The sequence below is a fragment of the Nomascus leucogenys genome, chromosome 3 (genome assembly GCF_006542625.1).
Source record: "Nomascus leucogenys isolate Asia chromosome 3, Asia_NLE_v1, whole genome shotgun sequence".
Lineage (NCBI taxonomy): Eukaryota > Metazoa > Chordata > Mammalia > Primates > Hylobatidae > Nomascus > Nomascus leucogenys.
The window spans coordinates 13,048,095-13,075,172 of record NC_044383.1 but is presented as its reverse complement, the minus strand read 5'-3'; the positions used below and the strand labels follow the sequence as shown (position 1 = coordinate 13,075,172).

The 27,078-nt window shown below is 43.3% G+C and overlaps 1 protein-coding gene across 3 annotated transcripts in view; it reads left to right on the top strand.

The window, feature by feature from the left end:
* Window positions 1-1,266: 1,266 nt before the first annotated feature.
* PLPP4 (phospholipid phosphatase 4) overlaps window positions 1,267-27,078 on the top strand; it is a 146,586-nt gene continuing 120,774 nt past the window's right edge. For all 3 annotated transcript variants that reach the window (XM_030806270.1, XM_030806263.1, XM_030806259.1), the window contains exon 1: window positions 1,267-1,768. In XM_030806270.1, the coding sequence (XP_030662130.1) occupies window positions 1,713-1,768 (56 nt within the window). In that variant the 5' untranslated portion in view covers window positions 1,267-1,712. The remainder of the gene's footprint in view (window positions 1,769-27,078) is intronic.

The following is a 27,078-nucleotide window of genomic DNA, read 5'->3' as shown; positions in this document are numbered from 1 at the left end:
TATAATATATATGAATGAATATATCATATATAGCCATATATATATGTATGAATAAATATTCATTTACTAAGTACCAACCAGGTATCCACAGTGTGCCGGGCACTGGGCATAGAGTGGTGAGGAAAGCAGACACAGCTCCTGCCTGTGGTGCCTCAGGGCTGGAGTCCCTCCCACACAGAGCCTGGGTTGTTCCTACTCCCTCTGCCTCTCTCTCCCTAGACCCTGAGATGTCTGGGCTCAGGTATCTCTGATCTGCACGTGTTTCCTTTGGAGGTAGGGTCTGTTTGCCCTTTGCTGATGCCAAGGGCCTCCTCCTAAGTTCTTTCTACCTGCTCCCCCTTTTATCCAGGACTGAGCCATAGCTCCTCAGACCCAGGAACCACCTTCTAATCCGTGTCCTCTGCTCACACAATTTTGGCTGGGTCTCTCCTAAAATCCAAGAAAGGCCTGCGCTCCCCAGGAAGAACCTAATGGTTATAATCACTGTGTGTTTTGCATTTTAAATATCTGCTTGGTTTAAATTAGTGAAGCCAAGAAGTCAAAATTCTAAGAAAAGTAGATAAAATCCTGACACGTTTGGAGAAAGCAAATCCAAGCTCCTGCTGGGCTCCAGCTGGAGGTCGTGACCCCTAGGCTGCGAGGGTTGGGCTTTTGGCTCTGAACCTGAGGATGAGGCTCCGGCTTCTACCTGCTGCCTTGGCTCTGAACCTGAGGATGAGGCTCCGGCTTCTACCTGCTGCCTGGGTGGTTGAATGCTGTGTCAGCGACGAGCGACCCTGACCTCCCACACGCCGGCCAGGGACGGTGGCAGGAGCTTTTTCATATTCCACAGCTCAGCAGCCCCAAGCTGCTGGGGGCGGAGGACAAGTGGTGGGGGAGAGAGGATTCGGTCCCCAGGGGCCACCTGGCGCTGGTGGCATGGCAGGGACCCAGGCTTGCCTTTGCCCTCTCTCCGTGCCAGAGCCCTGGACCCTGGCTGGCATCTCCTGAGAGCAAAGCGAAGCCCGCGAGTGATCTCTGGGGAACTTCCTAGAAAAAAGAAAGAATTTCAGGTTCGAACGGTGCAGGGAGGGCCGAACACCGGAGGAAGGGAGCGCTCCTCAGCAGGGACCGAGATTGGCCACGGCTGCCCTGAGCCCTGGAGAATCCCCAGAGCGATCGTCCACTACATGCCCACGTGCGTGCTTGTGCCAGGGAGCGAGAGCCCGGACAGCGGGAGTCGGAGGCAGGACCAGGAGCTGCAGAGGGGCCGCGGGCAGAGCCCCGGCGAGCGCGCCGCCCGGGCGCGGAGCCCAGGGGCCGCCCACTGGCGGGGGAGGCGGGGAGCGCGCAGGGAGGCGGTGACGGCGGTGGGGCTTCCCCGGGCTTCCCCTCCCGGGCCGCGGGTGCCCGGCGCGGGCCCAGGACGCGGAGGCGGCTCCTGGGGAGAGGGAGCCGGGAGTCCCCGAGGCGGCACCGGCTCCGCACTAGGACGCGGGGTCCGCAGCATCGCGAGCGGCCGGCGGGGCTTCCAGGAGCCCCGGAACCCGAGGCGCGAGGTTTAGGCTGAGCCCTCCCCGGCGCCTGCCCCCGCCCGGCGCCCGCCTCCGCCCCCGCCCGCGGCCTGGAGCGCGCCTCCCTCGCCTCCCTGGGTCTGGCGAGTCGGCGCCGGCCGAGCTGCGGGAGCCGCGGAGAGCACCAGCTGTCGCCGTGGGAGCTGCTCCGGCCGCACCATGCGGGAGCTGGCCATTGAGATCGGGGTGCGAGCCCTGCTCTTCGGAGTTTTCGTGTAAGTAGTGGCGCACCGCGGGCAGGGCGCGCTGACGCGGGGGACCCACCGACCAAGCCTTTCTGTGCCCTAACTTAGTTTGCGCCGCCGCTTCCCACTGGGGCCTGGGTTCGAGGTCCCTTCCCCGCCAAGTGCCCGCAACGTGTCCTACTGGACCATGAAAGACCCTTCCTCTCTCCTTCCTGGGACCCTAGGCGTGGAGCGACCCCCGCGCGCCGGGGCTGAGACCTGCTCCCGGGTCTCACCCGGCCCGCGCCTGTCGCCAGCCCCGCACCACCTGCCCGGGGGATCCAGGGTTGCACCTTTAAACAGGGACGCGCACCCTAGCCCGTGCCTTCGGGAAGTTTCTCCTTCTGTGTGATCTTTAAGGCCCACGTTGGAAGTCTTTACCCCTGGCCCCGTCTCCGATTCCTCCCCGCTGTGCCCAGGGCCAGACTCCTTCCGTGTCCCTGGCTTTAGCGCCCGTGGTCCTGCTGAGCGTTTTCCCAGTGGGCGTTTACGGCGCTTCTCCTGCTGAGAAACTGTTGCTGCGGAGGCTTGAGAAGTCAAGGGGCTGCAGCCCGGGGTGGGATACACACACCCTGGAGCTCTGTGTCCAGTCGATGTCCGCTTTGCGGGCGGAGGCCCTCCAGGGGTAGCCGTGAAATGCCCAGGGTGGCTTTGAGCGGCTGGCACTGGGAACAGCGATCCCGAAAAGAGGAAGGGGTGGTGGCGCAGGTTCTTTCAGAGATGTCTGATCCTCCTCCGTGCGCTCAGGGACCCACCGCTCGTTGACCTCCAGGGCCCAAGCTGCAGGGAGCTGTCGCATCTCTCTTTCAGATCTGAGCCCAGAACACCAGCTCAGAGCCACCCCACAGCCTCCCGTGAGCTGCTGTCACCTAGGCACCCACGCCTGCACTGGTCCCTCCATCAGTGAGCCAAATTCTCTCCCCCTCTCTGCCCATGGATGTTTTCTGCCACATTCTAAGTATTAAAGTTACATGAACTTTTTGGATTTGCCATGCATTTATTTATTTGTTTGTTTTTGTTTTTGTTTCTGGAAAAGCCCTCCCGAGCCAAACAGGAGGCCCTCTTTGAATTTCTGCCTCAATCTGGAGTCATCCATGGCAGGTGTGCTGTGTCAAAGATGACTTCTGTTCTGGGCAGCCCAGGGTATACACATGGAAAGAAATGCCCTTTCTTGCATGTTTTTCTTTACCAGGGATTAAATTCATCCAGAGTATTTATTCACACCATCAGAAAAGGCCATGAGCTCCCCCAGATGCAAGCAAGCCCCCCTCTCCCGCCTTCTGCCTGAACACTGGTGTTATTCACTGGGAAGAAGGAACGAGAACTTCAGTTGATTTTGATGCATTTGGAAAAACAAAACACTTTTCCCTTCTCTTACTCCATTTTCTACCTTTGGAATGTACATTAAAACTCGTGATTGCTGTGTGATCAGATGGGGACAGTTTCTAACTGGCAGATAGGCTAAAACCTCATTAAATTATTGTGATAGAAATGATAAACTAGTTTTTGGTGCACAGTAGAATTTAACATTTGTTGGGTGAATGTAGGAAGAATGCTGAGATAAAGTGAGATAGGCTCTTACACTATCACTGTCTGGTTTGACTGCTGCTGGGGGTGCTCAGATAAAAAAGGGTCCAACAATATGTAAAAATATTTATAGTTTTCAGGTGTCCCTTCCAATATCCCCCCCCAAATATTTATGAGATGTTTACAAATATACAATGGTCTATGCAGTAAATTTGAAAACTTGGTAATTATTGCTTATGCGCGTCTTGCTTTTTCTAAGGGTGTTATGTAAAAGCTGGACAGGCAGTTTATGTTCTGTTCTCTGAAGTTCCCTCTTGTGTTACTTAATAGGGGATCTGTTGTCACACATGGACATTGATAGCATTTTTGGATGACTCCCAGGTTTCTTATCAAATTGTTAACAGTGTGTCCAACTTGTGGCTCTTTTACCTGCAAAAGCCAGCTTTGGTATTGATGATGCGAGCCTCCCGAGGGGGCAGATCTTGGATGTTCAGATGCTGTTAATATCAGGCATGTACCGACTTCTGGGAGGACGGCTGGGAGCATGCAGAAACAGATGACCCTTTGTTTTCTCAGATAAGCATCTGGCACCTTGACAGAGGATGACTTTTGGGGGAAGTTTAATTCTTCCTTTTGCCAGTACTGGAATGATGGCAATATTGGGTTGTACCTACCTCTGCTCACAAAGATGGTGGTCTTAGCAGCATAGGGGTTTAGAAAGTGCCCCGGGCAGGCTGAATCTGATTTCCCTGCTGCAGCCAGTGTCCAATTCAGCTAGTGTAACTCATCAGCTAGTTTTGCTTGGTATTTCTACCCTATTGCTCAGGACGAAAGAATTATCTGGGGGGAGAGGGGGTACCTTGCTTCTTTGCAAACTTATGCCCCTGGAGAAACATTACCTGTAGATGTGCCTGTTCTCTGACTACATTTGCTCTGCATGAGAGCAGGGATCCTGCTGCCCGTAGCTCCTATGCTCCTCAAAGATTCCAAGTTAGAGCTAAGAAAATGCATTTTGGGCCCACGGGTAGTAGGGACGCAAGCTTTTCCTTACTCACTCTTAAAGATCCCTTTTTCTGTTTCTAGACTAGGCACAGTGCTGAGGTTTTGTGCATTCAGAATTCTGAGAGGATGCTCTCCAGGCACCCCCGTCCCCGCAACCAACCCATAGATGCTCAATCCTGCCTAAGGACTTCAAATTGCTGGGAAGGAAATTAGTAGAGTAATGCAAATCAAGGCTGGCATATAAAGTTTAACATAACAGAAGATAAGTTGGTTACAGGAACCCAGTGTTTAGGAAAAATAAAAGTAAAATGTGAAGCTTTGAGGCTGCATTTAGTACCATGAAGTGTGTGGGCCTTGAGGTCCTGTTGCTCTTACTCATGGATTGTGGGCAGAGCAGGAAGGAGAAGCACTTTTGGGCTTCTTCTGTCCTGCTGCTACCCAAGACTCCAGGAGAGATTCTTTTGAGTATTTCTGCAAATGCCAAGGCTAGCAACAGACCTTACTCAGCAAGCACATAGTGTAGAAATGAGATGGCTGGTTAACACCCAGCAGACCAATGGTGCACTACTAGGAGCATGCTACTCACTTTGACCACTATCACCAGTACAATAGCAATCATTTACTGAGATCTTACTGTGTGTCAGGCACCAATGAAGACTATCCCATATGCCATTTAGCCTGATGAAGGGGGTATATTGATATTTCTTTGTCATAGATGAAGAAACCAAAGCACAGTAAAATTAAGGAACTTCCCAAGTAACAGGGCTAACAACGGCAGCTCTGAGGCCTAAATCTAGATGCTCCATCTGCAAGGTCTGGACTCTCAATCACTTTGCTTCATAAAAAATAGCAGCCAGTTTTGGTCAGTCCAGGATTTACTGCATGCAAAAGGTATTCCATGTGATTTCTCTTTTAAGCCTCATCTCACTGGATTCTGTTCATTATTCCCACTTTACAAACAAAAAAACCAAGGTTTAGAAAGGTTGAGTAAGTTGCCTGAAATCACTCAGCTAGCAGGAGGTATAACCCTGATTCAAACAGGCAGTTGACCCCATGTCCCTGAGTGGTCAGCCTCTGAGACAGAAGACATCCAGCCCCATGCTTCCAGACTGGTGCTAAACTGACCACATCCTGTGAGCAATTCCTTCCATGACTCCTTATCTCCAGAAGAGCAAGTGCACATTGCCCGGAGTGATGTGTGGGAAGCTGTCACTCTAGCTCTAAAATCACATGCTAGGATGACACCTCAAAGATGGAGAGATGGCAGTGGTGGTTCACACTTCCTAAAAGATGGGATTTGATCATGGCATAGATTTTAAGAGTACGATGTGGTGAGTAAATTGCCGGTGAGAACATCAATCATAGTAGTAAGAAACCAGGAATACACTGCTTTCTTCCACCGTTTTTGGCTGTCATCTCCCAGGACATCTGTTAGTTCAAGCACTCTGTATTTACAACACTGCAGAAAGGACCCTAGAAAGATGATGACGATCTCATGTGCTGGACTGGGGGAAAGATGGTCTGTCTGTTTCAGTTGTAGGCTTGAGTTCCTTGGGGTCTTATCTTCCTCTTTCCTTCCTTCCATCTGCCCTTCTCCCCATCACTCCCTGTCATTTCTGGTGGCTCTGTCTGCAGGGTCCCCCTAGGAGCTGCTTAGGATGCCAGGGTGCACAGGTAATGCTGTTTATCTCCCCTTAGATAATCCAGCATCCTTCTTTGAGCTCTTAGGATGCAAGAGGCCTTTGCCAGGCATGGGGGATGAGAGGAGAGAAGGCCAGGTGGCCCCCAGTAGCTCACAGTCCAGTAGGGAAAGCACACAGTGGGCCACCATTTCTTATTGTCTCCAATGCAATTACTGGTTTTGAAAGTTTTGCCTCCAAACATTTCTCTTTCATTGTTCATCCACTTGATGGATATTTGGCACCTGCTAGGTGCAAGCATTTTTGATAGTCATTTCCTTTTCCCTTCATTAGTACGCTTTGATTGGTGTAATTCCAGCAAGACAGAGGGAAACTTGGTGCTTTACCTGGTCCAGGTGACTTGCTTGAGGGCACTGGATGTCAGGTAGATTTTTGAAATATTGACAAAAACAGATTCATCTGTATTACCTCTAAGAGCCCAGTGTAAGACTCCATGCTGGGGACAGTTGGAGCAAGGTGCTAGGTTTTACTGAGAAGGAGGATGCATGTGCCAGGGAAGGCTGCCCAGGGCTGAGCACTGAATGCCAGGTGTACAGGTCCTAGGCCCAAGGACATTCCTGCAGGGCAAAGGCCTGGAGGTGTGGAGGCATATTTTGGGTGGAGATGAGGTCACCAAGTGTGGCTTCAGTGTGGGTTTTGGGGTGGGTGGGCGTGGGAGTGGCAGGAAGGGAGTCTGGAAGGAGAATGCAGTGGCCTCAGGGCCCTGCAGGGCAGGGGTCATTCCCAGAGAGGCAAAACTGGGGGGCCTGGAGGTTTGAAACAAAACCGTACCATGCTCAGATGTTTGCCCAGGGGTGGAAAGGAACCATTTGGCCGGACACACAGGCCCTGCAGACTGTGATGTGTGACTGCACACTGCTTCGTGGCCACAGCCCTGCTTCACAGCATTCCAGGACAAGTACTGTCTGCACTGCATTGTGGTCAGCCATCTGCATCTTTAACTTCTTTGCTTTCCCCTGCTCCCAGCCTAGCCTTGGCACAAGAATGGTCGGTGCCTCCTGACTCAATTTCCCAGGATCATTTTTACAGACCTGAGCATTCTGCATCAGTCCAAAGCACAGCTACTTAAGGGGCGGACAGTCTGCTGAGCACCTGCGTCAGGATTACACAGGGCCCAGGTCAGGCTAACTGAATTAAAGTAGAGATCGAGGCCCTCAGAATCTGCATTTTGAACAGGGGATCCTTCCATCCACTGCCTTTGGGAAATACTTATGTGCAGTCTAGCGAATGGATGGCAGCACCGCAGGGTGGAGGCAGCAGGCGGTGGCCCTGGAGAATCCTGTCACTAGAGTGACCTTTGTAAGAGGGATGGGGACTTTTTATGTTAACTGAAGTTTTGGGGTTGACTGACCACTGTACCATCAGTCCTTTCTGTCTAACGACTACATTCAGAATCATTCTGCTTTCTCTCTAGAAACAAGTTCCTTTTTTTTTTTTTTTTTTTTTTTTTTTTTTTTTTTTTTTTGAGATGGAGTCTCGCTCTGTCACCCTGGCTGGAGTGCAATGGTGTGATCTCGGCTCACTGTAAGCTCTGCCTGCCGGGTTCATGCCATTCTCCTGCCTCAGCCTCCTGGTAGCTGGGACTACAGGCACCCACCACCACGCCTGGCTAATTTTTTGTATTTTTAGTAGAGACGTGGTTTCACAGTGTTAGCCAGGATGGTCTCCATCTCCTGACCTCGTGATTCACCCACCTTGGCCTCCCAAAGTGCTGGGATTACAGGCGTGAGCCACCGCGCCCAGCCTAGAAACAAGTTTCAAATGAGTTGTTTGAAGCAAAGAGCTATAACAAAAGACCTCGGGCTTTGGAGCCGGGCAGGTCTGTGTTTGGGTTTTAGCTCTGCCACTAACAAGTTGCCTTCAATCTCTGAACCTCAGTTTCTTCATGTAGGAAATGGAGCTAATACTTACTTCATTGGATTTTATTAGATAAGGTACTTTAAGTGCCTGTGGTACATATAACAAAAATTGGTAACTTCTCGCCACCCTTGTTAATCCCTGTTATATACATGTAGTGTCTAAGAATGGCAGCACAGCACAGCGGTTACAACAGTGGCCTTTGGCATCAGGTTACCAGGGCTTAAATCCTGTTTTGTTTTATTTTATTTTGAAGACAGAGTCTCTCTCTGTTGCCCAGGCTGGAGTGCAGTAGCACAACCATAGCTATTCTCCTCAGCTCCAGCCATCTCCTTGGGCCCTGCTCTTACAGGCCCCAGAGGATTCTTTTTTTTGTATATGTAGATAGAGTCTTGCTCTGTCGCCCAGGCTGGAGTGCAGTGGCATGATCACCACTTACTGCAGCCTCAACCTCCCAGGCTCAAGCAATCCTCCCACCTCAGCCTCTCGAGTAGCTGGGACTACAGGTGTGCCATTGCAGCCAGCTATTTTATTTTTTGAAGAGATGGGGTCTATGTTGCCTATGCTGGTCTTGAACTCCTAGGCTCACGAGATCCTCCCACTTCGGCCTCCCAGAGTGCTGGGATTATAAGCATGAACCATTGTGCCTAACCAAATCCTGGTTTGCAACTTACCTGCTGTGTGAGCTTTGGGAGAAAGTATTTATCCATCTTCAGTCATTGTTTCTCCTTCTGTTCAATGGGAATGTCCATCGTATTCATGAATGTAAGAATATGTTAAAAACATATTTAATTGAAGTATAAGTTTGAACCATATTAAGCATATTTTATTGATGTATTGTGAGTATTAAATGGGACAGTATCCAGCTCATTGTAGGTGCTCAGCAAATGGTGATGTTATTATTATTATCCTTTTGTTGAAATGAATCCGTAATATACACTAAAGAGAAACACCATAGGTGTCTAATGATGTTCTTATTACAAATGATTTACCACAGGATTTCTAGACAAGAATAAACTCCTGGAAGTGTATTTCTAATGATTCCTTTTAGGCCTCAAAAGTGAGGGATGTACCTTGCCATGAGTTTGTCCAATGAGTCGGAACCCCAGAGCTTGCTGTCTGATGGGGTGGGTTGGTCTCAGCCTTGCAGTTTCTCAGCAGTGGCTTAAACTGCTGGCCCTTTACAGCAGTGGTTCCAGGACATGGAATTAAAGCACTATCAGCATAGCTGCATTAGATAACATACTGGAAAATGGTGTGTTGTGTTCTTAGATAACATAACATAAGGAAAATGCTACGTCCCCATTGTTAACTTTGCACACAGGGCTCAGTTAGAAGCCACGTCCAGGGAGTGCTTTCCATCAGGCACCCTCTCAGCCCATCTGTGCATGCTGTGCAATGGCACCCAAGTGTTTCTTCTCCCCTCCCTGGGAAGGCGTCTGCCTTGTCGTCTGATAAATGGGGCCTCCTTCTGTTTGAAATATTACTTGCCACTGTAAAATGAGTTGGCTGTACCCAGAATTCTGAGAATTGATGATGTTTTCCCACAGGGAGATAAATGCTCCTGGCACTGCAAAAGAAGTGCATGATTTCATAACTTGTGGATAAAGTTATCTCAATTAGTTGTAAAGATTATGCCTTTAGTGACACACGCAAGGCTCATAAAAACTCACTACCTCTATTTTTCAATGATAGCATTTGTAAATAGAAACATTATCTTGGTAATAAGTGCTTCTTTAAAAAATATTATCTTGGTGTTCTATGTGGATGAATTAGAAACACTGTTTTTACAGCGAGGAAGCTCCTTCAGACGAGACTGCTGCCTGCCAGTGGGCCCTCATCATTCAACCAGAAGCCACACAGGTGTTAAGAGCACGGTTTGGGATGCCTGCGACGAGTGAGAGGAGGCTGAGAGGAACTGGGGCTGCAGAACCCAGGGGCAGCTTCATCACAGTCTTTCAATATGTGAACGTGAAACATTATCCCACAGAAAGGAGGAACTAGTTGTTATTCTGTCTCCACTACAGACAAAGCGGCAGAAAAACAGGGCCAGAGGAGGCAGGAGCATTTAGGTTGGCTTCTAGAAAGGAAGTGGTCTGCCAATCAATGCTAGATGTTTCTTTCTTCTTTACCAGAGGGTTTTTACAAACATATTTTATTGAAGTATTAGTTTGAACCATATGAAATTGCTGATATTTGAGTGTTTTGACCTATAAAACCAGGAATTTCTTTCAGTTCAACCTAAAATAACATACACAAAGAAATGTGCACTATTCATAATTGTACAGCTGTCCAGAAAACTGCCCAATCTACCAAGCCCCCTTCCACCACCCTGACTTCTAACATCATTTGAACTCTATAGAAATGGAACCATAAAGTGTGTGTTCTTTTGTGTGACTTTTTTGTTGAACGTGTTTTTGAGATTTATCTCTTTTGTTATGGGTAGCAGCAGTTTGTTCATTCTCGTGGGCTCCAATTTATTTATTCATTTTACCCATGGATATATGGGATATTTATCATTTTTGGCTATTAAGTGCAATGCTGCTATTGGTTTTTGGTGAACATTTTATAATTTCTTGTAGGTATATACATACAGGTGGAACTGCTGGGTTCTTCATCAGAAGTTCTTAAGGATTTGGCCTCTCTGTCCAGCTATACCTCTAAAAGGAATATTTAGCCTGTATGATGCTGTAGTCTCCATCTGCTGAGCAGCTACCTTGTAGAAAGCATGCAGTGGGCCTGGCAAGTGACAGGGCCTGGCGAATGGGTCCCATTCTGCAGGCAGATGGGCAGCATGGCCCACTTCTGATGAAAAACCCAGCAGTTGCACCCCTATGTATATACATACAAGAAATTACAAATAGGTTCACCAAAAACCAATAGCAGCATAGCACTTAATAGCCAAAAATGATAAATATCCCATATATCCATGGGTAGAATGAATAAATAAATTGGAGCCCACGAGAATGAACAAACTGCCGCTACCCACAACAACAGAGATAAATCTCAAAAACATATTCAACAAAAATAGTTACACAAAAGAGTACACGCTTTATGGCTCCATTTCTATAGAGTTCAAATGATGTTAGAAGTCAGGGTGGTGGAAGGGGGCTTGGCAGACTGGGGAGTTTTCGGGGCAGCTGTATAATTATGAATAGTGCACATTTCTTTGTGTATGTTATTTTTAGGTTGAGCTGAATGAAATTCCCAGTTTTATAGGTCAAAACACTCAAATCATGGTGAAGAAGTGACACCCTGACTCTGCTGATTATAAAGATGTGCCTGAGCCTTCTCATCTGTAAAATGGGGACACCATCTCACCTCCTGGGGAGGTTGTAAAGATGAGGTGATATGAGATGTGCCAGGTACCTTGCACAAAGATGGCATGTAGTAGGTGCTAAAGCCAGTCTCTTTTCCTTCCTCCACCTCCATCCTTCCTAGAACTGAGGTGGAGATACAGGTCAATTAAAGGATACCTGACATCACAGTGTAATAATAATGATAATAAAATAGTGTAGCTCTCAAAAGTGCAGGAGAGAGCTGAGCCTTCAGCTAGGATTTAGAAATTTCCTAGGAGACATCTGAATCATAATCCAAGAAAAAGAAATTGCCAGTATGTAAGTATGTGTAGGTTTTTGTTTTGTTTTGTTTTGTTTTTTGAGATGGAGTCTTGCTCTGTCGCCCAGGCTGGAGTGCAGTGGCACGATCTCGGCTCACTGCAAGCTCCGCCTCCCGGGTTCACGCCATTCTCCTGCCTCAGCCTCCCGAGTAGCTGGGACTACAGGCACCTGCCACCATGCCCTGCTAATTTTTTTGTAATTTTTTTTTTTTAAGTAGAGGTGGGTTTTCACCATGTTAGCCAGGATGGTCTCAATCCTCTGACCTCGTGATCCACCATCTCGGCCTCCCAAAGTGCTGAGATTACAGGTGTGAGCCACAGCACCCAGCCTGTGTAGGTATATTTTAATTGACGTCTATCATCACCTTGGTTATAGGAAGGCAGGGAGATGGAGAAGGAGACACCTACTAGCTACTAAGAAAGAACACTTTAATGCCTACTATGTGCCACCTTTGTACTAGGCACTTGTCACAATCGTAGGCTTTAATTATGACACCTCTCAGGAGGTAGCATTGTCCTCATTTACAGAGTTAAGGATTAATGCTCCCTCATTCAGAGAGCTCTTACCAATTAAAAAGAAAAGAGAAGAACTCATCAACAGAAAAATAGGCAACAGATATGAGCAGAAAACTAACAAAAGTTCAAAAACTGACACACTTTAAATCTGTGATTTTTTTATGTTAACTTTTATTTTAAGTTCAGGGGTACATATGCAGGTTTGTTACAGAGGTAAACTCATATTATGGGGGTTTGTTGTACAGATTATTTTGTCACCCAGGTATCAAGACTAGCACCTATTAATTCCTTTTCCTGATCCTTTTCCTCCTCCCACCCACCCACCACCCTCCAGTAGGCCTCAGTGTCTGTTGTTCCCCTCTGGGTGTTCATGTGTTCTTATCTTTCCACTTATAAGTGAGAACACGTGGTACTTGGTTTTCTGTTCCTGCATTAGCTTGCTAAGGATAATGAGCTCCAGCTCCATCCATGTTCGTGCAAAGGACATGATCTCATTCTTTTTGTGGCTGCATAGTAGTTCATGGTGTGTATGTACCACATTTTCTTTATCCGGTCTACCATTGATGGGCATTTAGGTCGATTCCATGTCTTTGCTATTGTGAATAGTGCTGCAATGAACATAGTGTGTACGTGTCTTTATTATAGAATGTAAATCTGTGATTTCTATAGCAATGCAAGATATGCATCTGAAAACAACAAAATAACAATGAATATACATTAGTAGAAGCTTTTTATGTGCTGCAATGAAAGAATGTGCAGCTATTAAAATTAGTTATATAGTAGGTAGTTATTTGTTAACTTGAGAAGACATCTAGAACAATTGTTAAGTGATAAAAGCAGCTTAGAAAAGTGTGCATGATGCTATTTTAATGTGGTAATGTAATAAAATCAATTGTGCCTATATCTCTATAAAGATACATAATACAGTTTTAACGGTGGTTATTTTGTGCTGATGGGATTATGTAATATTTGCTTTTTAAATGTTGTTTATGTCTAAATTATTTTATAGTAAGCATTTATTATTTTCATATGCAATCAAAAAAATCAATATAGATGTTTTCTGTTATAGAAAAAATGAGAGGCCAATGAAATATTCCAGGATAGGGCACTGAATGATTTTTTTGTGGTTGCTTTAGAAATATTTAAAGTGACAATGTGTCAAAATATCAACCTTTCTACATTTTATATCAACTGAAATATTTAAGAAAAATCAGAGAGTAAAGATTACTATCCAGAATGTATAAGTATGTGTTTTCAAATGTGATCAGATGCTCATGTGGAATAGTAAATGGGTACAACTGTTTTGAAGAGCAATATTGCAGTGCATAAACAGCCATAAAATTATTGCTGCCCTTTGAGTTAGAATTCTTGGTAAAAAATACATGGAGGCACTAATGGAAGAGATACCAAAATCCTCACATATAAAGATTTTTTTGCTGTGTTCCATACAAAACAAAGTAAATATATTTGTCAAATAAAAATTATTAAAACTCAAATGGTCAACATTTGAAGATGATTTGGTAGATTGTGAACACACAGAACATTATCTAGTTATTGAAAGAATCGTTTTGAAAATCATGAAGAAACGTGGTGAAATTTTATAATGTAATAGTTAAGGAAAAGCATTATACAAAAATATACCCCGGAATTGCAACTTTTTTTTTTTTCTTTTGAGACAGAGTCTCACTCTGTCACCCAGGCTGGAGTGCAGTGGCGCGATCTCAGCTCACTGCAAGCTCCACCTCCCAGGTTCACGCCATTCTCCTGCCTCAGCCTCCCGAGTAGCTGGGACTACAGGTGCCCGCCACCACGCCCGGCTAATTTTTTATATTTTTAGTACAGACAGGGTTTCATCGTGTTAGCCAGGATGGTCTTGATCTCCCGACCTCGTGATCCGCCACCTCGGCCTCCCAAAGTGCTGGGATTACAGGCGTGAGCCACCGTGCCCGGCCGCAACTATTTGAAGTATGTCTGATTTGGGCAAATACTAGGAAGAATTACACCAAAATGAATGTGATGGAAATGAATGTATTTCTCGTCACTTAAATTTCTTTCAGGATTATAAAATACTTGTGAAAATTAAAGCAATACAAAAAGTATAAGGCTCCTGGAACCACTTCAACTTTCTCTGCCTATTCCATTCTCTTCACTTTTTATACACATTTGTATATAATTAACAAAACTACTGGAAACACATTTTATTTATAGCTTAATTTTTAAACTCATTATCTCTTTAAGATGTTATATATATAAACACATGCTTCATTGTTTTTTACTGGCTGTGTGGTGTTCCATTGTATTAGCCTATTCATGGAATCTTAGGGTTATTTTCATTTTTTGCTATGAAAAACAATATTGCAGTTGTTGTGTACATTGTAGTGCACCTGTTCAAGTATTGCTGCATGATAAACTCTTACAAATGAATTTCCTGGGTCAAGAAGACCACGTGCATTTTAAATTCAGACGAATACTGCCAAATTGTCCACCCAAAGAGCTACACGTATTTATATTTCACCACAGTGTGTGAAGGTGTCCGTTTTTATGCATCCTTGCCAATGTTGGATGTTTTGTATTTCTGCCATGGCCTGGAATGTAACATTTGCTTCACTTTGCATTTCTCTATGTTCAGTGTTGAGCATCTTTTCACAAGCGTATTGGCAATTTGTAGTTCTTCAGTGAAATATCTGTCTTTTCCTTTATCTATGTTTCTGTTGGATCTCTGAATTAATCTTACTGATGTATAGGTGTGCTTTATGCCTTATAAATTCTAATCTTCTCTTTCATATATTGCAAATATTTTTCCATGTGTATGGTTGATTTTTAAGTTTCTTTGTAATTTCTATTATTGTATACAAGTTTTAATTTTATGTAGTTAAATCTATGAGTCTTTGTGGTTTCAGTTTCAGTCCTATTTAGAAAGTCCTTTCCCACCTAAAACATAAATATTCTTCTGTATTATCTAGTATTTGACACTTTTATTCTTTAATTTTAATTTGCTAATGCTTTGCTTCTTTATTTGTTACTTGTCCCACTCAAATGGTTTGTCGGTTATGGAATAGTCCATTATTTTCTTGCATCTTATGGGATTGCAACTAAATTCTATTCTGAATATCTATTTGCCTGGTATTGTCTCAATTAGCATTTTAATTATTGTAATTTTATAGTATTTTTAGATATCTGTGGGGAAAATTTGCCCCCTGACACTCACCCCACTCCACCTACTGGGAAGGAGTAGAGTACAGTGATTAAGGCTTCAGGCTCTAGTGCCAGCATACCTAAACATAAATCTGCTACTTACTGGCTATAATTTGAGTAGGTTGCTTCATGTCTCTGTGCTTTAGTTTCCTAGCCTTTAAGACAGATAATCGTAGTGCTAAAATAGTTTTATTGTATTGAGACCAGAGACTGTGGCTTGTATGATTTCTATGTTTTATAACTGGTTATGATTTTCTGTGTAGCGACATACATAGTCATTTTTTGGCTGTAAATTTACATAGCTTGAACATAATGAATAGTTTCTGTTTGGTGAGTGTAAAGTTCTAAATATAGTAAAAGAAGTTAGCCATGCTATTAAAATTTTCTATAGTCTTATTCTTTTAATTTGGTCTTTTTAATTTGAAGGTATGCCATCTCTGTCAAATAAGAATAATTAAAGCCTTCACATTGGTTTTTGGAAATAACTAATATTTTGTGTTATTAAAACCAACTTATTATGTGTTTTCTTTTTATGGTGCTTTATTTTTATGTTTTATCCCCTTTGTTTCTTTCTTTAGCTAACTATCTCAAGTGTTCTTTGCTACCCTCCTTTTTTACTTTAGTAATTTGGATGTCATAATTTCTATGTCTATATCTCTAGTTAGTATTCTTAAATTTTATCTCCTTCTGATGCTTGAGCTTTTATTATTATAAAATTTCTATTTGTCTTTGTATTAATATTATTATCTTAAGGTCTACTTTATCTAACATTAATATATTACTACATTGTATTTATTGAGATTAAAGTCTGCACAGTGTATCTTTTTCCATTCTTTTACTTTCAACTTATTTGTATCTTTATTTTTAACATATGGCTCTCATAAATAGCATTTAGTTATATCTTTTAACTTTATCTGTCTGGCCAACCTCTGCCATTTAATTGGAGTGGTTAAGCCATTTACAGTTAATACAAGTGTTAATATGGTTGAATTTAAATCTACCACCTTTTACTATTTGTTGCATGTGTTCTTTGTCTCTCTTTTTCTGTCTTCTTTTCGATTAGCTAGATACTTGTTTGTATTCCATTTTATCTCCTATATTGAATTGTTAGCTATATCTCTTTAAAAAATTTAGTAGTTTATTTCACAATTATAATATGCACTTTTTACTTATTACCATCGTCTTCCCTACGTCATTTATTATACCATTTCATGTACAATGTAAAAATCATATGACAGCATACTTTCATTTCTCTTCTCAGGCCTTTGGTATATTATTATAGATTTTACTTCTATATATAAACCTCATAAAACATTTAAATTATTTTTACTTTAAGCTATCAATATACTTTCACAGAAATTAAGATTTAAAAAAATTTACCAACATATTTATCATTCTCAGTGTTCTTTATCAGTTCTGTTAGATTTGGTTTTTCTCTTTGGGATTATATCCCTTTAGCCTGAATAACTTCCTTTAGCATTTCTTATAATGCAGATTGCTGGAAATAAATTCTCCTGGCTTTTGTTTTCTTGAAATTATTAATATCTTTATTTTGCCTTTATTTTTGGAAGATTTTTTGGTTGGTTGTAGAATTTTCAGTTGACAGTTTTCATTCAACACTTTAAATATGTCTTTGCATTATCTTGTGGATTCCATTGTTTCTGATGATAAGTCAGCTTCTACTGTTATTGTTGCTTTTATGAATGTAATGCGTTTTTGCTCTTGATTGTTTTTAAAACTTTCTGTTTATGTTTTACTTTCAGCAATTTGATTGTCATGAGTCTAGGTTGGTCTCATTTGTATTTTTCCCATTTCTTTTCATTGATATTATTGGAGATATGGTTTGATGTCTTTCATCAAGTAAATAGTTCTAAGACTTTATTTTATCCAATATTTGTTCACCCAATTCTGTTGTTCCTATACTTTTGGTTCTTCAGGTACATATACATATATATTAGACAGTTTGATAATGTGCTACAGATCTTGGATGCTCTATTCTATTTTAAAAGTATTTTCCCTCTCTGTGGCTCAGTTTAAGATAATTTCTATTGACTTGTCTTCAAATTCACTAATTCTTTATTCTACTGATTCTACCGTGTCTATTCTGCTGGTATGTTCATGCAAGAAATGTTTTATTTCAGATATTCATGAGTTCAGATCCAGAATTTTCATTTGGTTGTTTCTCAGAGATTTAGTTTCTCTGTTGAAGTTTTCCGTCTGTTATCCATTGTGTTCATCTTTCCCTATCATCTTTTAACATATTTATAATGGAAAGTCCCTTTCCACCAATTCCCACATCAAGATGATCTATACCTTTGACTTTCTCTGTTGATTGTAGGTCACATTATCTCTCTTCCTTTGCATGTCTAGTAACTATTATATATTGGACATTGTGAAACATACATTGCAGAGATTCTAGATTGTTATTTTCCCCTAAGAGTACTGAATTTTGTTTTGGCATGCAGTTAATTTTGGGTCATTTTAGTCTTCAGAACTTTGATTCTAGGCTATTGTTGGGCAAATCTATCTTGTTTTTTTCCCTAGATTGTATCCCTTAATCTGGGATGTGGTTTTTACTCCTATGGTTTTGCCCTTCTGAGGTTTCAGGAGAAAGCCTAACTTGGATAAATTTCAACCCCAAACTGTATCTCCTAGCACTGGCTAGGTGCTAAAATCTCTGCTTGGCTCTTTAGACTGTGACTGTTACTTTCCACTGGGGTTCTTGGAGTCTTTTTCTGCACATTGCGATTTCTGAGTTAGCCAAATAATTTGAAGGAAATTTATACACAGAACTTGGGCTCCTCTTCTGAGGCTGATATGGTTTGGCTCTGCATCCCCACCCAAATCTCATGTTGAATTGTAATCCCCACATATTGAAGGAGGGGCATGGTAGAAGGTAATTGAATCATGGGGTCAGACTTCTCTCTTGTTATTCTCTTGATACAGTTCTCACAAGATCTGGTTGTTTGAAAGTGAGTGGCACTTTCCCCTTCACTCTGTCTCTCCCCTGCTTCCAGGTGAAGATGTGCTAGCTTCCCCTTTGCCCTTCTGCCATGATTGTAAGTTTCCAGGGGCCTCCCCAGCCATGCTCCCTGTACAGCGGAACCATGAGCTAGTTAAACCTCTTTTCTTTATAAGTTACCCATTCTTAGGTAGTTTTTTATAGCAATGTGACTACAAACTAATATAGAGGCTAACTTCTTTTACATGGAGGTTTCTTCTTTGTTGTAGTATGTATTATTTTATTTCTATCTGGTTTATCTTTTTCATAATTTTTTTCTCTTCTGCTTTGCTGATTGGTACTCTTTGAGGCTCTTCAAACTGTATATGGATGTATGTTTATGTTTTTATTCTTTTCAGTGGTGTTTCAAGAGGGTAGAGAGACAAAATATATGAGTTCAATCAGCCATCTTGACCTAGATGTCTCTTTAAAGAGATTTAAAAGTTTTTCTTTGACACAGGTTTACATTTTTTAGATACAAATTATTTTTTAAATTATATTTTTAAAAATCTATCAATTTTTACTTTTACCATGACTATTTTTATGGTTCTCTGAGTTATCCTTCAAATGGCTTCACTTTGTCTATCTAAAATCTACCCGTTTTACAAAATTCAGCTCAGAATTTACTTTTCTGTGATGTGTTGTTTGAAATATCAGCCCTGAATTAATGTACATAATACTGATGACAGTTATATAGAAGTCCCACATTTATTTTTACTTATTTTTTGATTATGGAAATACTTGGTTCCTGGATATATTATGTTTTCATTCATTCTTGTGGACCAATAAAAAGATCTTCAGTCATATAATGAGAACATATTAAATTAGACTTTTAAATATTAATGCTTTATTTATGAAAACCCATGTGAAACATTGATGCTTTGCTTTTATTTCTCCTGACACAAAAAAATCTTATTGTTGATTAAAAGCAAACTGGGGTTTTTTGGCTTTAGAGATGATGATGTGAAAATGATGAGAACAATGATAGTAATAACTAATACTTATTGAATATTTTCTATATGCCAGGCAGTGGCATAGTGAAGGCAGTTTACTCATTGACTATTCAAACAACTCTATAAGGTAGGAATTTTATAAAGCTTTCATTTTTTTGGATGAGAAATTCAAAGCTTAGAGAGGTTAAAGATTTCACCCAGTGTCACATTGTTAATAAATAAGATGACAGTGTTTTGAGTGAAAATTTTAAATTGAGTATTTTATGCGTTGAAACAATTTATACCAGATTTGGATGGGGAGGGGGAAAAAGGGGGCTGGTAGTGAGTCTTTCTTATAATTAAATGACCCTAATGACCTCAGTGAAATCATGGATACAAAGGGGATTGACAATTCCTGAGCAAGTGGAGCTTTGACATTCACCAGATGGCCCCCAGCATGAATGATGTTATACCCAGCAGCTCCCTGGGAGAATCCTTAGGGATTATTATATCCATTCTCTTCGTTGTTTTTTTTTTTTTAAGAAGATTTTTCTTTTTTTCCCTCTCAACCAAGGGCCTTACCCAGAGCCTCCTTGTTGCTCAGTGGCAGAGCTGGGCCCAGCACCTCAGTGTCTTGACTTTTGGCCCCACAGGCCTGCGTTAGCATGGGACTTCCTCCCTTCCTAATAATGGGTGGGTTCTGCACATTTTGCCTTGTCCTTTTCCCATTCATTGGGGGTTATATGAAAGCAGCTATGTTTCTAGATAGGCTTTATGGGGCAGCTACTTGGGAGCTCTTTATTACAACAAACTCTTGCTCTAAAGGAAGTCCTGGCAGTTCCCTTCTGTGTATTTGTCATACTTCTGTGGAATGCATGAGACAGACATGTTCACAGGTCCAGAGAACAACACGAGATGATGAGCAAGCCTGGCCTTTGGGTGGTGTATTCTCCTGCAATGGTCTCCCTGGCCTGAGGTTTCCTGTGGATTTTGTTCTAAGTACCAGGAAAAGGGATGGAACCTGAAGTTCAGGGGTGGGTGTTCCTGTAGATGTTTTTTCTACAAAGACCAGCTTGAAAACCCAGAGGGCACCACATATCACACTGGGAATAGCTGCACTTTGGGAAAAATATCTGCAGATGGTAGCACTCACCTTCTTTGTTCCAGGTTCTTATCCTGGCATGATATGGGTGGGGGGCACAGTGTCCACTACCCTCACTTAAGATAATGTCTGAAATCACTTCCATTCCTCCACTCCTGCAGCCTCGGACACACATTGATTGGGTCCTACTGTGCCAGGCACTGTGCCAGGCCCAGGGAACATGGAGATGAATAATGGCATGTGACTGCATCACCACTGTCCACATGGACAGCAGGGCCCTTGGAGATCTGGGCTGCAGTGGAGCTGGGACTTGGGTGGGAAGAATAGTGCCTCTCAGAGCTAAGAGCAAAAAGGGAGTGGAGGACATCAGGGACAAGTTTTGCCTGGGGCCAGCTGTGCCCCCCTGTGCAGGCCTTGCCTCCAGCTCTCCAGCCCCAGGGCCAGCTCTCTGGATTCTTTTCCGTAAGTTATACCAGCTGCTTCTTCTCTTTTTTGTTGTTGTTGTTGAGTGCTTACTCTGTGCCAGGCAACGTTTTTATGCTTTATGTGCAATTATCTCATCTAAACCTTACAACACCACCATGATGTAGATGCTGTCATTTTTCTCACTTTATAAATGGGGAAACTGATGCTCGGGGAAGGAGGTCATTTGCCCATAGTCATTTGCCAATAGGTGGCACAGATGGAATTAGAGTCCAGGCTGACTTTCAACTTCCTTGTTCCCATTGCTCTATTGCTGCAGTTGGGTGGGGTGATACTTTGTCCCCAGCTTCCCACATACTGGCCTACCCACACTCAGATGCAAACCCACACTCAGATGCAATCCAGTCTAGTGGTGATGATCCCAGAATCAGGAGCCAGAATGTGTGGGACTAAATGCTGCCTCTACCTCTCCTTGGATTACTCTAGTCTCTCCTCCCTCAGTTTACTAATCTGAAGAGGATGGGTAGAAATAGTGCCTACTGGATGGGGTTCTCAGGGCACAAATGCTAGCAGGGTAGTACCTGGCACGCGGGAAGAACACCACAAATGTAAGCCCTTACATTGCCTTCATAGGTGCTTGGCTAAAGCTTTCCCTACCTACCCTTCTTCTTGCCCCTGTCTTTAGAGCACTGTGTTTTTCTGTGCCCTCTCCCAATGGTCTTCTTGTCACCCTGACCGTGTCTTGCCTGTGAGAGCAACTTGTTTATAAGAATTATCTTAGTTCACCATAATCTTAGCTTCTTTCTTAAATCCAACCTCTCCCTGGGTGTCAGCAGACTTGTTGGGAAACAGTGTCTGCCTTAGAATAACCAATGTAAAAAACATCAAGAGGCTCGGACGAAGCTTGATTAATTATCTGTGTACTTTATGCCGAAAGAGTGAATCATGGTCTTCATTTTCCTCTCAAGAATGTGAACTGCCTGCTTTGAATTAATCCAGAATGGTTCAAAAAAAAAAAAAAAGAAAAAGAAAAAAAAAACTTCTCTACTGCTATGTCAGCATTTGGAATTAGTGCCTGAGGCTTTTCTTTTTCCTACTCAGAGAATCTAAAGGTATGTTGAATAATTTTTGGATTAAATGTAATTATTTCAAGTTAAAAAAAAAAAGCAGAAGAAAAGAACTTTGTGAAGGTTGTGCTCCAGAAAGAAGTGTTCTCATGGTCAGTTTTTTTGTTTGTTTGTTTCTGAGCAAGATGCTTTGAAAACCACACCACCCCCCTGCCCATTTTTCTGCTCGCTGAGCTGGAAATCACAAACTTTTGCCTCTGATGGGAAATCAGAAAGCAGCTCTTGGTCTGGACTGAGCTGGGTCTGATGCTACATTGAACAGAGTCAGATTCTATATAAGAATCAGTGTCAGAGAGAAAGAAGTCTGGGTGTCATTTCCTGGCATGGCCTTGAGCTAGGAAAGCATTTGCCCCTCTCTACAATGAGCCCCTTGGGAGGAGGGGCCTTGGCTATTGTGTTCACCTTGTCTCTGTCACCCCTGATATATGCCCGGCACATAGTAGATGCTCAGGAAATACCAAGTGAATGAATTGACTGCAGTGAGGGGATTTCAGATCACACTTCTGCCTACTGGAGGAACGGGCTCTCCCCATGGGAATCTCCTGGGCCTGAGTACAGCAGGCAGGGGCCATGGCTTGTCCTGCCGACATGCAGAGAATCTCAGAGGACAAGTTGAGGAGGGCATGAGTCACTCAAGAAGGACAAGTTTCTTCTCCAGGAAGACACACAACAAGGAAGGGGTCAGGAGTTTTGTTGAGATGTCCTTTGGGTCTGCCACTCCACCAGATCCCTGGAATGGGTGACCCCTGGCCCTCCCGCATTGCACTTTGACACTTAGAGGCTGTGCAGGGTCGGACCAAGGAGGGAGATGGCAAAGGTGACAGCGGGCTTGTGTGGGTTTGTGCTCATTTGATTAAATGTCAGGACATATACCAAGGTTTTCCACGTTTTCATTTCTCATCATGACCCATGCCTAGAGCTGACTGTCCCACCTTCTCATGAGCGGTCCTTGGTGGAGTCTGGCCCGTTTCCCCAGGTGCAGCTTCCAGGCCCAGATACTTGGCACATTTTCCAGGAAGAGGGGTGTTCAGGGTGCCTGCTTTACCCTCATAGCTGAAGCTCACCTCTTCCAAAATCACAGCTTTTAAACAACTTATCTTTGCTGGAATTCTTTCTTTTTATTTTAAGTCAACTATTTGGTAAAATTATGAAACAAGCATAGGCTTAATGTAGGAAACTTATATGATACACAGAGAAAATGGATAGAAAATAAGATTATTTATGATCCTACTACTCAGAGAAAACCACAGTTAACATTCTCGTCTGTGGTCTTTTAGTCTTACGCCTGCTCCCATGATAATACATAATACTTTCTTTACACAAGAGGTATGTCTCATCTGAAATAACATTTTGTAGCCTGCCTTTTTCCCTTGGTTTTATGCCTTCAGCATTTTCCTATGCCAAATATTCTTTCTTGACTTGTTTTTTAAAAAGCTGCAACACAGTCCATTAAATGAAAGCAAATAATTTAATACGGTCAGCCTGCTGGTGTTGGACACCCAGTTTTTAGTTGATGTAGTTAACACCATGATGAACAACCTGGAACATTCATTGCTGTGCACACCTCTGGATGTTCTTAGGCTTAATTCCTGGATAAGGAAATCCTGAGTCAAAAAACTGGCTGGGCACAGTGGCTCACGCCTGTAATCCCAGCACTTTGGGAGGATGAGGTGGGCAGATCACGAGGTCAGGAGATTGAGACCATCCTGGCTAACATGGTGAAACCCCATCTCTACTAAAAATACAAAAAATTAGCCGGGCGTGGTGACGGGCACCTGTAGTCCCAGCTACTTGGGAGGCTGAGGCAGGAGAATGGCATGAACCCAGGAGGTAGAGCTTGCAGTGAGCCAAGACTGTGCCACTGCAATCCAGCCTGGCTGACAGAGCGAGACTCCGTCTCAAAACAAAACAAAACAAAAACAAAACAAAACAAAAAAACCTTCCCATCCCCCCACTGCCACCAGTTTTGCCAAATTGTCCTCCAGAAATGATTTTCCAATTTACATTCCTCCCAGTAGTGCCTGATCTGGCTGGTATCCTCATGGGACCTGCTCAAATGTTCCTTGCTAGAGAAACTATCACTGAGCATCTGTCCCATGTTCCACAACCTTCTCTGTCACATTATCACATTCCTCTGTTTTGTTTTTCTTATGGCATTTATTGCAATCTGAAATGATGCTGTCCGTTATTTATTGGTGTCCCTGTTTATCATCTGTCTCTGCTCAGCAGGCTGCATGTACTGTGGGTGCAGGGACCTTGCCTGTTGGGGTCATTGCTGTCCTGCACTGCCTTCCCACCATTCCCCAGGATCTGGCTCACCATGGTATGCAGGAGGTGTTTGCTGAATGAATGAATGTTTACCCACACCATTAATAACGCTCATATTATCATGCATTTTTAAATAAAAATTGTTGCCTTCATTCTAAAACAAATGCTGCCAAATGTAATTTAACCAATGGGTTGAGATGAAATGGTGACAGAAGGCTCTCAGGTAGTCATGTAATTCCTTCTTGTTCTGATGAGGTATGAGGTCCCTTTCCATGAAATAACTGAGGTTGTAATTATTTTGGTTTGTTTCTTATAGTTTAAAATGTTTTCTCTATTACTGAAAGGCTATGGATGGTATGCTGTCTAAAGCAAGTTAGTTTCTGTTTCTGATTTGCAGCTGATAATCCGATAAGGCCTAGAAAGGAGATAGTCACCTTGTTAAAATTGTATGTAAAATAAGATCATTCTTATTTAACATTTAGGTTTAGCCTGAGTGTCTGGACAGCTGCAGGGTTTAGGTGCTGGAGGATTCTGCATGCCTAGACCTTATTGATTACTGGCTGGTTCTAAGAGAGGGACAGTTTTGATAGTTGAGTACCTGGTGCATGAGGTTTTTCCATTCTTGTTACTGAGTGTGTTGCCCCCTTGAGTACAATAGCAGAACATCTTCTGACTAATCCAATAGTTAGAGGTTGAACAAGGAGTGTATCCAAGGATTATTGGCTGTGGATGTGCATCTGGTGCAGGCTGGGGAGGCTGTCCAGGGCCATGCCTCAGGACCCCGAATCTGACCTCCTCTGTCCAAGGTTTTGATCAGCAAGTTGGATAAAGACATAGAAGCCAGGCTTATCAAATTTGTGAATGACAGAAGACTGAGATGGAAAGCTAATATATCGAATAATAGAATCAGGATTCATAAAAATCCTGACAGAGAGGATGCATCTGAAACTAACAAGGTAAATCCTAACAGGATTACACATGCAGTCAGCAGCTCACTTCAGCAGAGCTGGCAGCAGCCACCAATGATGGGAGAGGACTGGCTTGAAGGCAGTTTGTGGAATTAGTAAGGTCCTGGGTTTCCTAAATGTTGATTTTTAAAAGTAATTCTTCCGTCTATACTATTAACGGCAGTAGGGCAACCAGAACTAAGGGTGCTAATCTGCCCCCAACACTGCTCCTGCCCCCTCGTCTTTCCTTTCTTGCTACAACACTTTCCCCACTGTCCTCTGCTCCCTCACCCAACCCATTTGATTTTCAGGCCCAAGTTGAGCCCTACTAATACCATGCCCCTACTTTATCTGAGAAGCTTTCCGTAAGTCTCAAGGCATAATAAGTTATACTCTTCTTCCAAGCACTCTAACAGTATCCCTTCTTCCCCATTAGGGTGCTCACCAAACCATGTGGCCAGTGTCTGTCTGATTGTACATCTTCCTTTGGATTAAGGACTCCTGGTGGGCAGGGCCTGTGTCTGCCTGTAAGACGCTCCACCCTGAGCTGCCACACAGTGACTGGCACAGACAGATCCCAGTGGACACTTTGGTTGGTGGCTACATTCCTGGAGCGTGGGGTGGAGTCTAGGCCCCACAATGTTGGATCTTTTACCCCTGTAGGCCATCCAGGAGTGGCAGCTTTCTAGCCCTTGTGCTATGGAAAGCACATGGTAGAACTGCAGATGCCTAATCAGAATACAAAAGGACGTGATGAGGACTGTACCATGCGCAGGCTGTCAAGGATGGAGGGTGTGGACTATTTTGAGGGGCTTCAGGGCAGCACAGGGACATCAGGGAGAAGGGATAACTCAGTTCCTAGAATGGAAAGGGTTTAAAACCATTGTGGCTCCAACTATCTGTGTACTGCTTGCTTGGTAGGAGTCGTCCATTCACTGCAAATGTTGAATTGTGGAGAGGATTTTTAAACTGGAGGTGGAAGAGTTGAAAGATAATAATAATGGCAACCACAATATCAACAGCTAACTCTTCCTGGAAGTTCCCTGGGCATTAGGTGCTTTATACAACTGGGTCCTTACAGCCTCCCTGAAAGGTGTCTGGTGCTGTGACCTCGGTGGAGCAGACAAGGAAACAAAGACCATGATCAAAGTTTTGTGGCCAGTAAGGAGCTGATAACTGAAGCTTGATCCCACTCTGAGGGCATCTGATGCTGAGATTCTACTGTGCTGCCATTTAGCAACTGATACGGTTTGGCTGTGTCCCCACCAAAATCTCATCTTGAATTCCCGTGTGTTGTGAGAGAGACCCAGTGGAAGGTAATTGAATCATGGGGGCAGGTCTTTCTTCTGCACTTCTCATGATAGTGAGTAAGTCTCACAAGATCTAAGGGGGAGTTTCCCTGCACAAGCTCTCTCTTTGCCTGCTGCCATCCATATAAGACATAACTTGCTTCTCCTTGCCTTCCACCATGATTATGAGGCCTTTCCAGCCACGTGGAACTGTAAGCCCATTAAACTTCTTTCTTTTGTCAATTTTTCTTGGGTATGTCTTTGTCAGCAGTGTGAAAACGGACTAATACAGTAAATTGGTACCAGCAGAGTGGGGTGCTGCTGAAAAGACACCCGAAAATGTGGAAGCGACTTTGGAAGTGGGTAACAGGCAGAGGTTGGAACAGTTTGGAGGGCTCAGAGAAGACAGGAAAATGTGGGAAAGTTTGGAACTCCCTAGAGGCCTGTTGTATGGTTTTGACCAAAATGCTGATAATGATATTGACAATAAAATTCAGGCTGAGGTGGTCTCAGATTGAGATGAGAAACTTGTTGGGAACTGGAGCAAATATGACTCTTGTTATGTTTTAGCAAAGAGACTGGAGGCATTTTGCCCCTGCCCTAGAGATTTATGGAACTTAGAACTTGAAGGAGATGATTTAGAGTATATGGTGGAAGAAATTCCTGAGCAGCAAAACATTCAAGAGGTGACTTGGATGCTGTTAAATGCATTCAGTTTTATAAGGGAAGTAGAGCATGAAAGTTTGGAAAATTTGCAGCCTGACAATGCAATTGAAAAGAAAAACCCCGTGGCCAG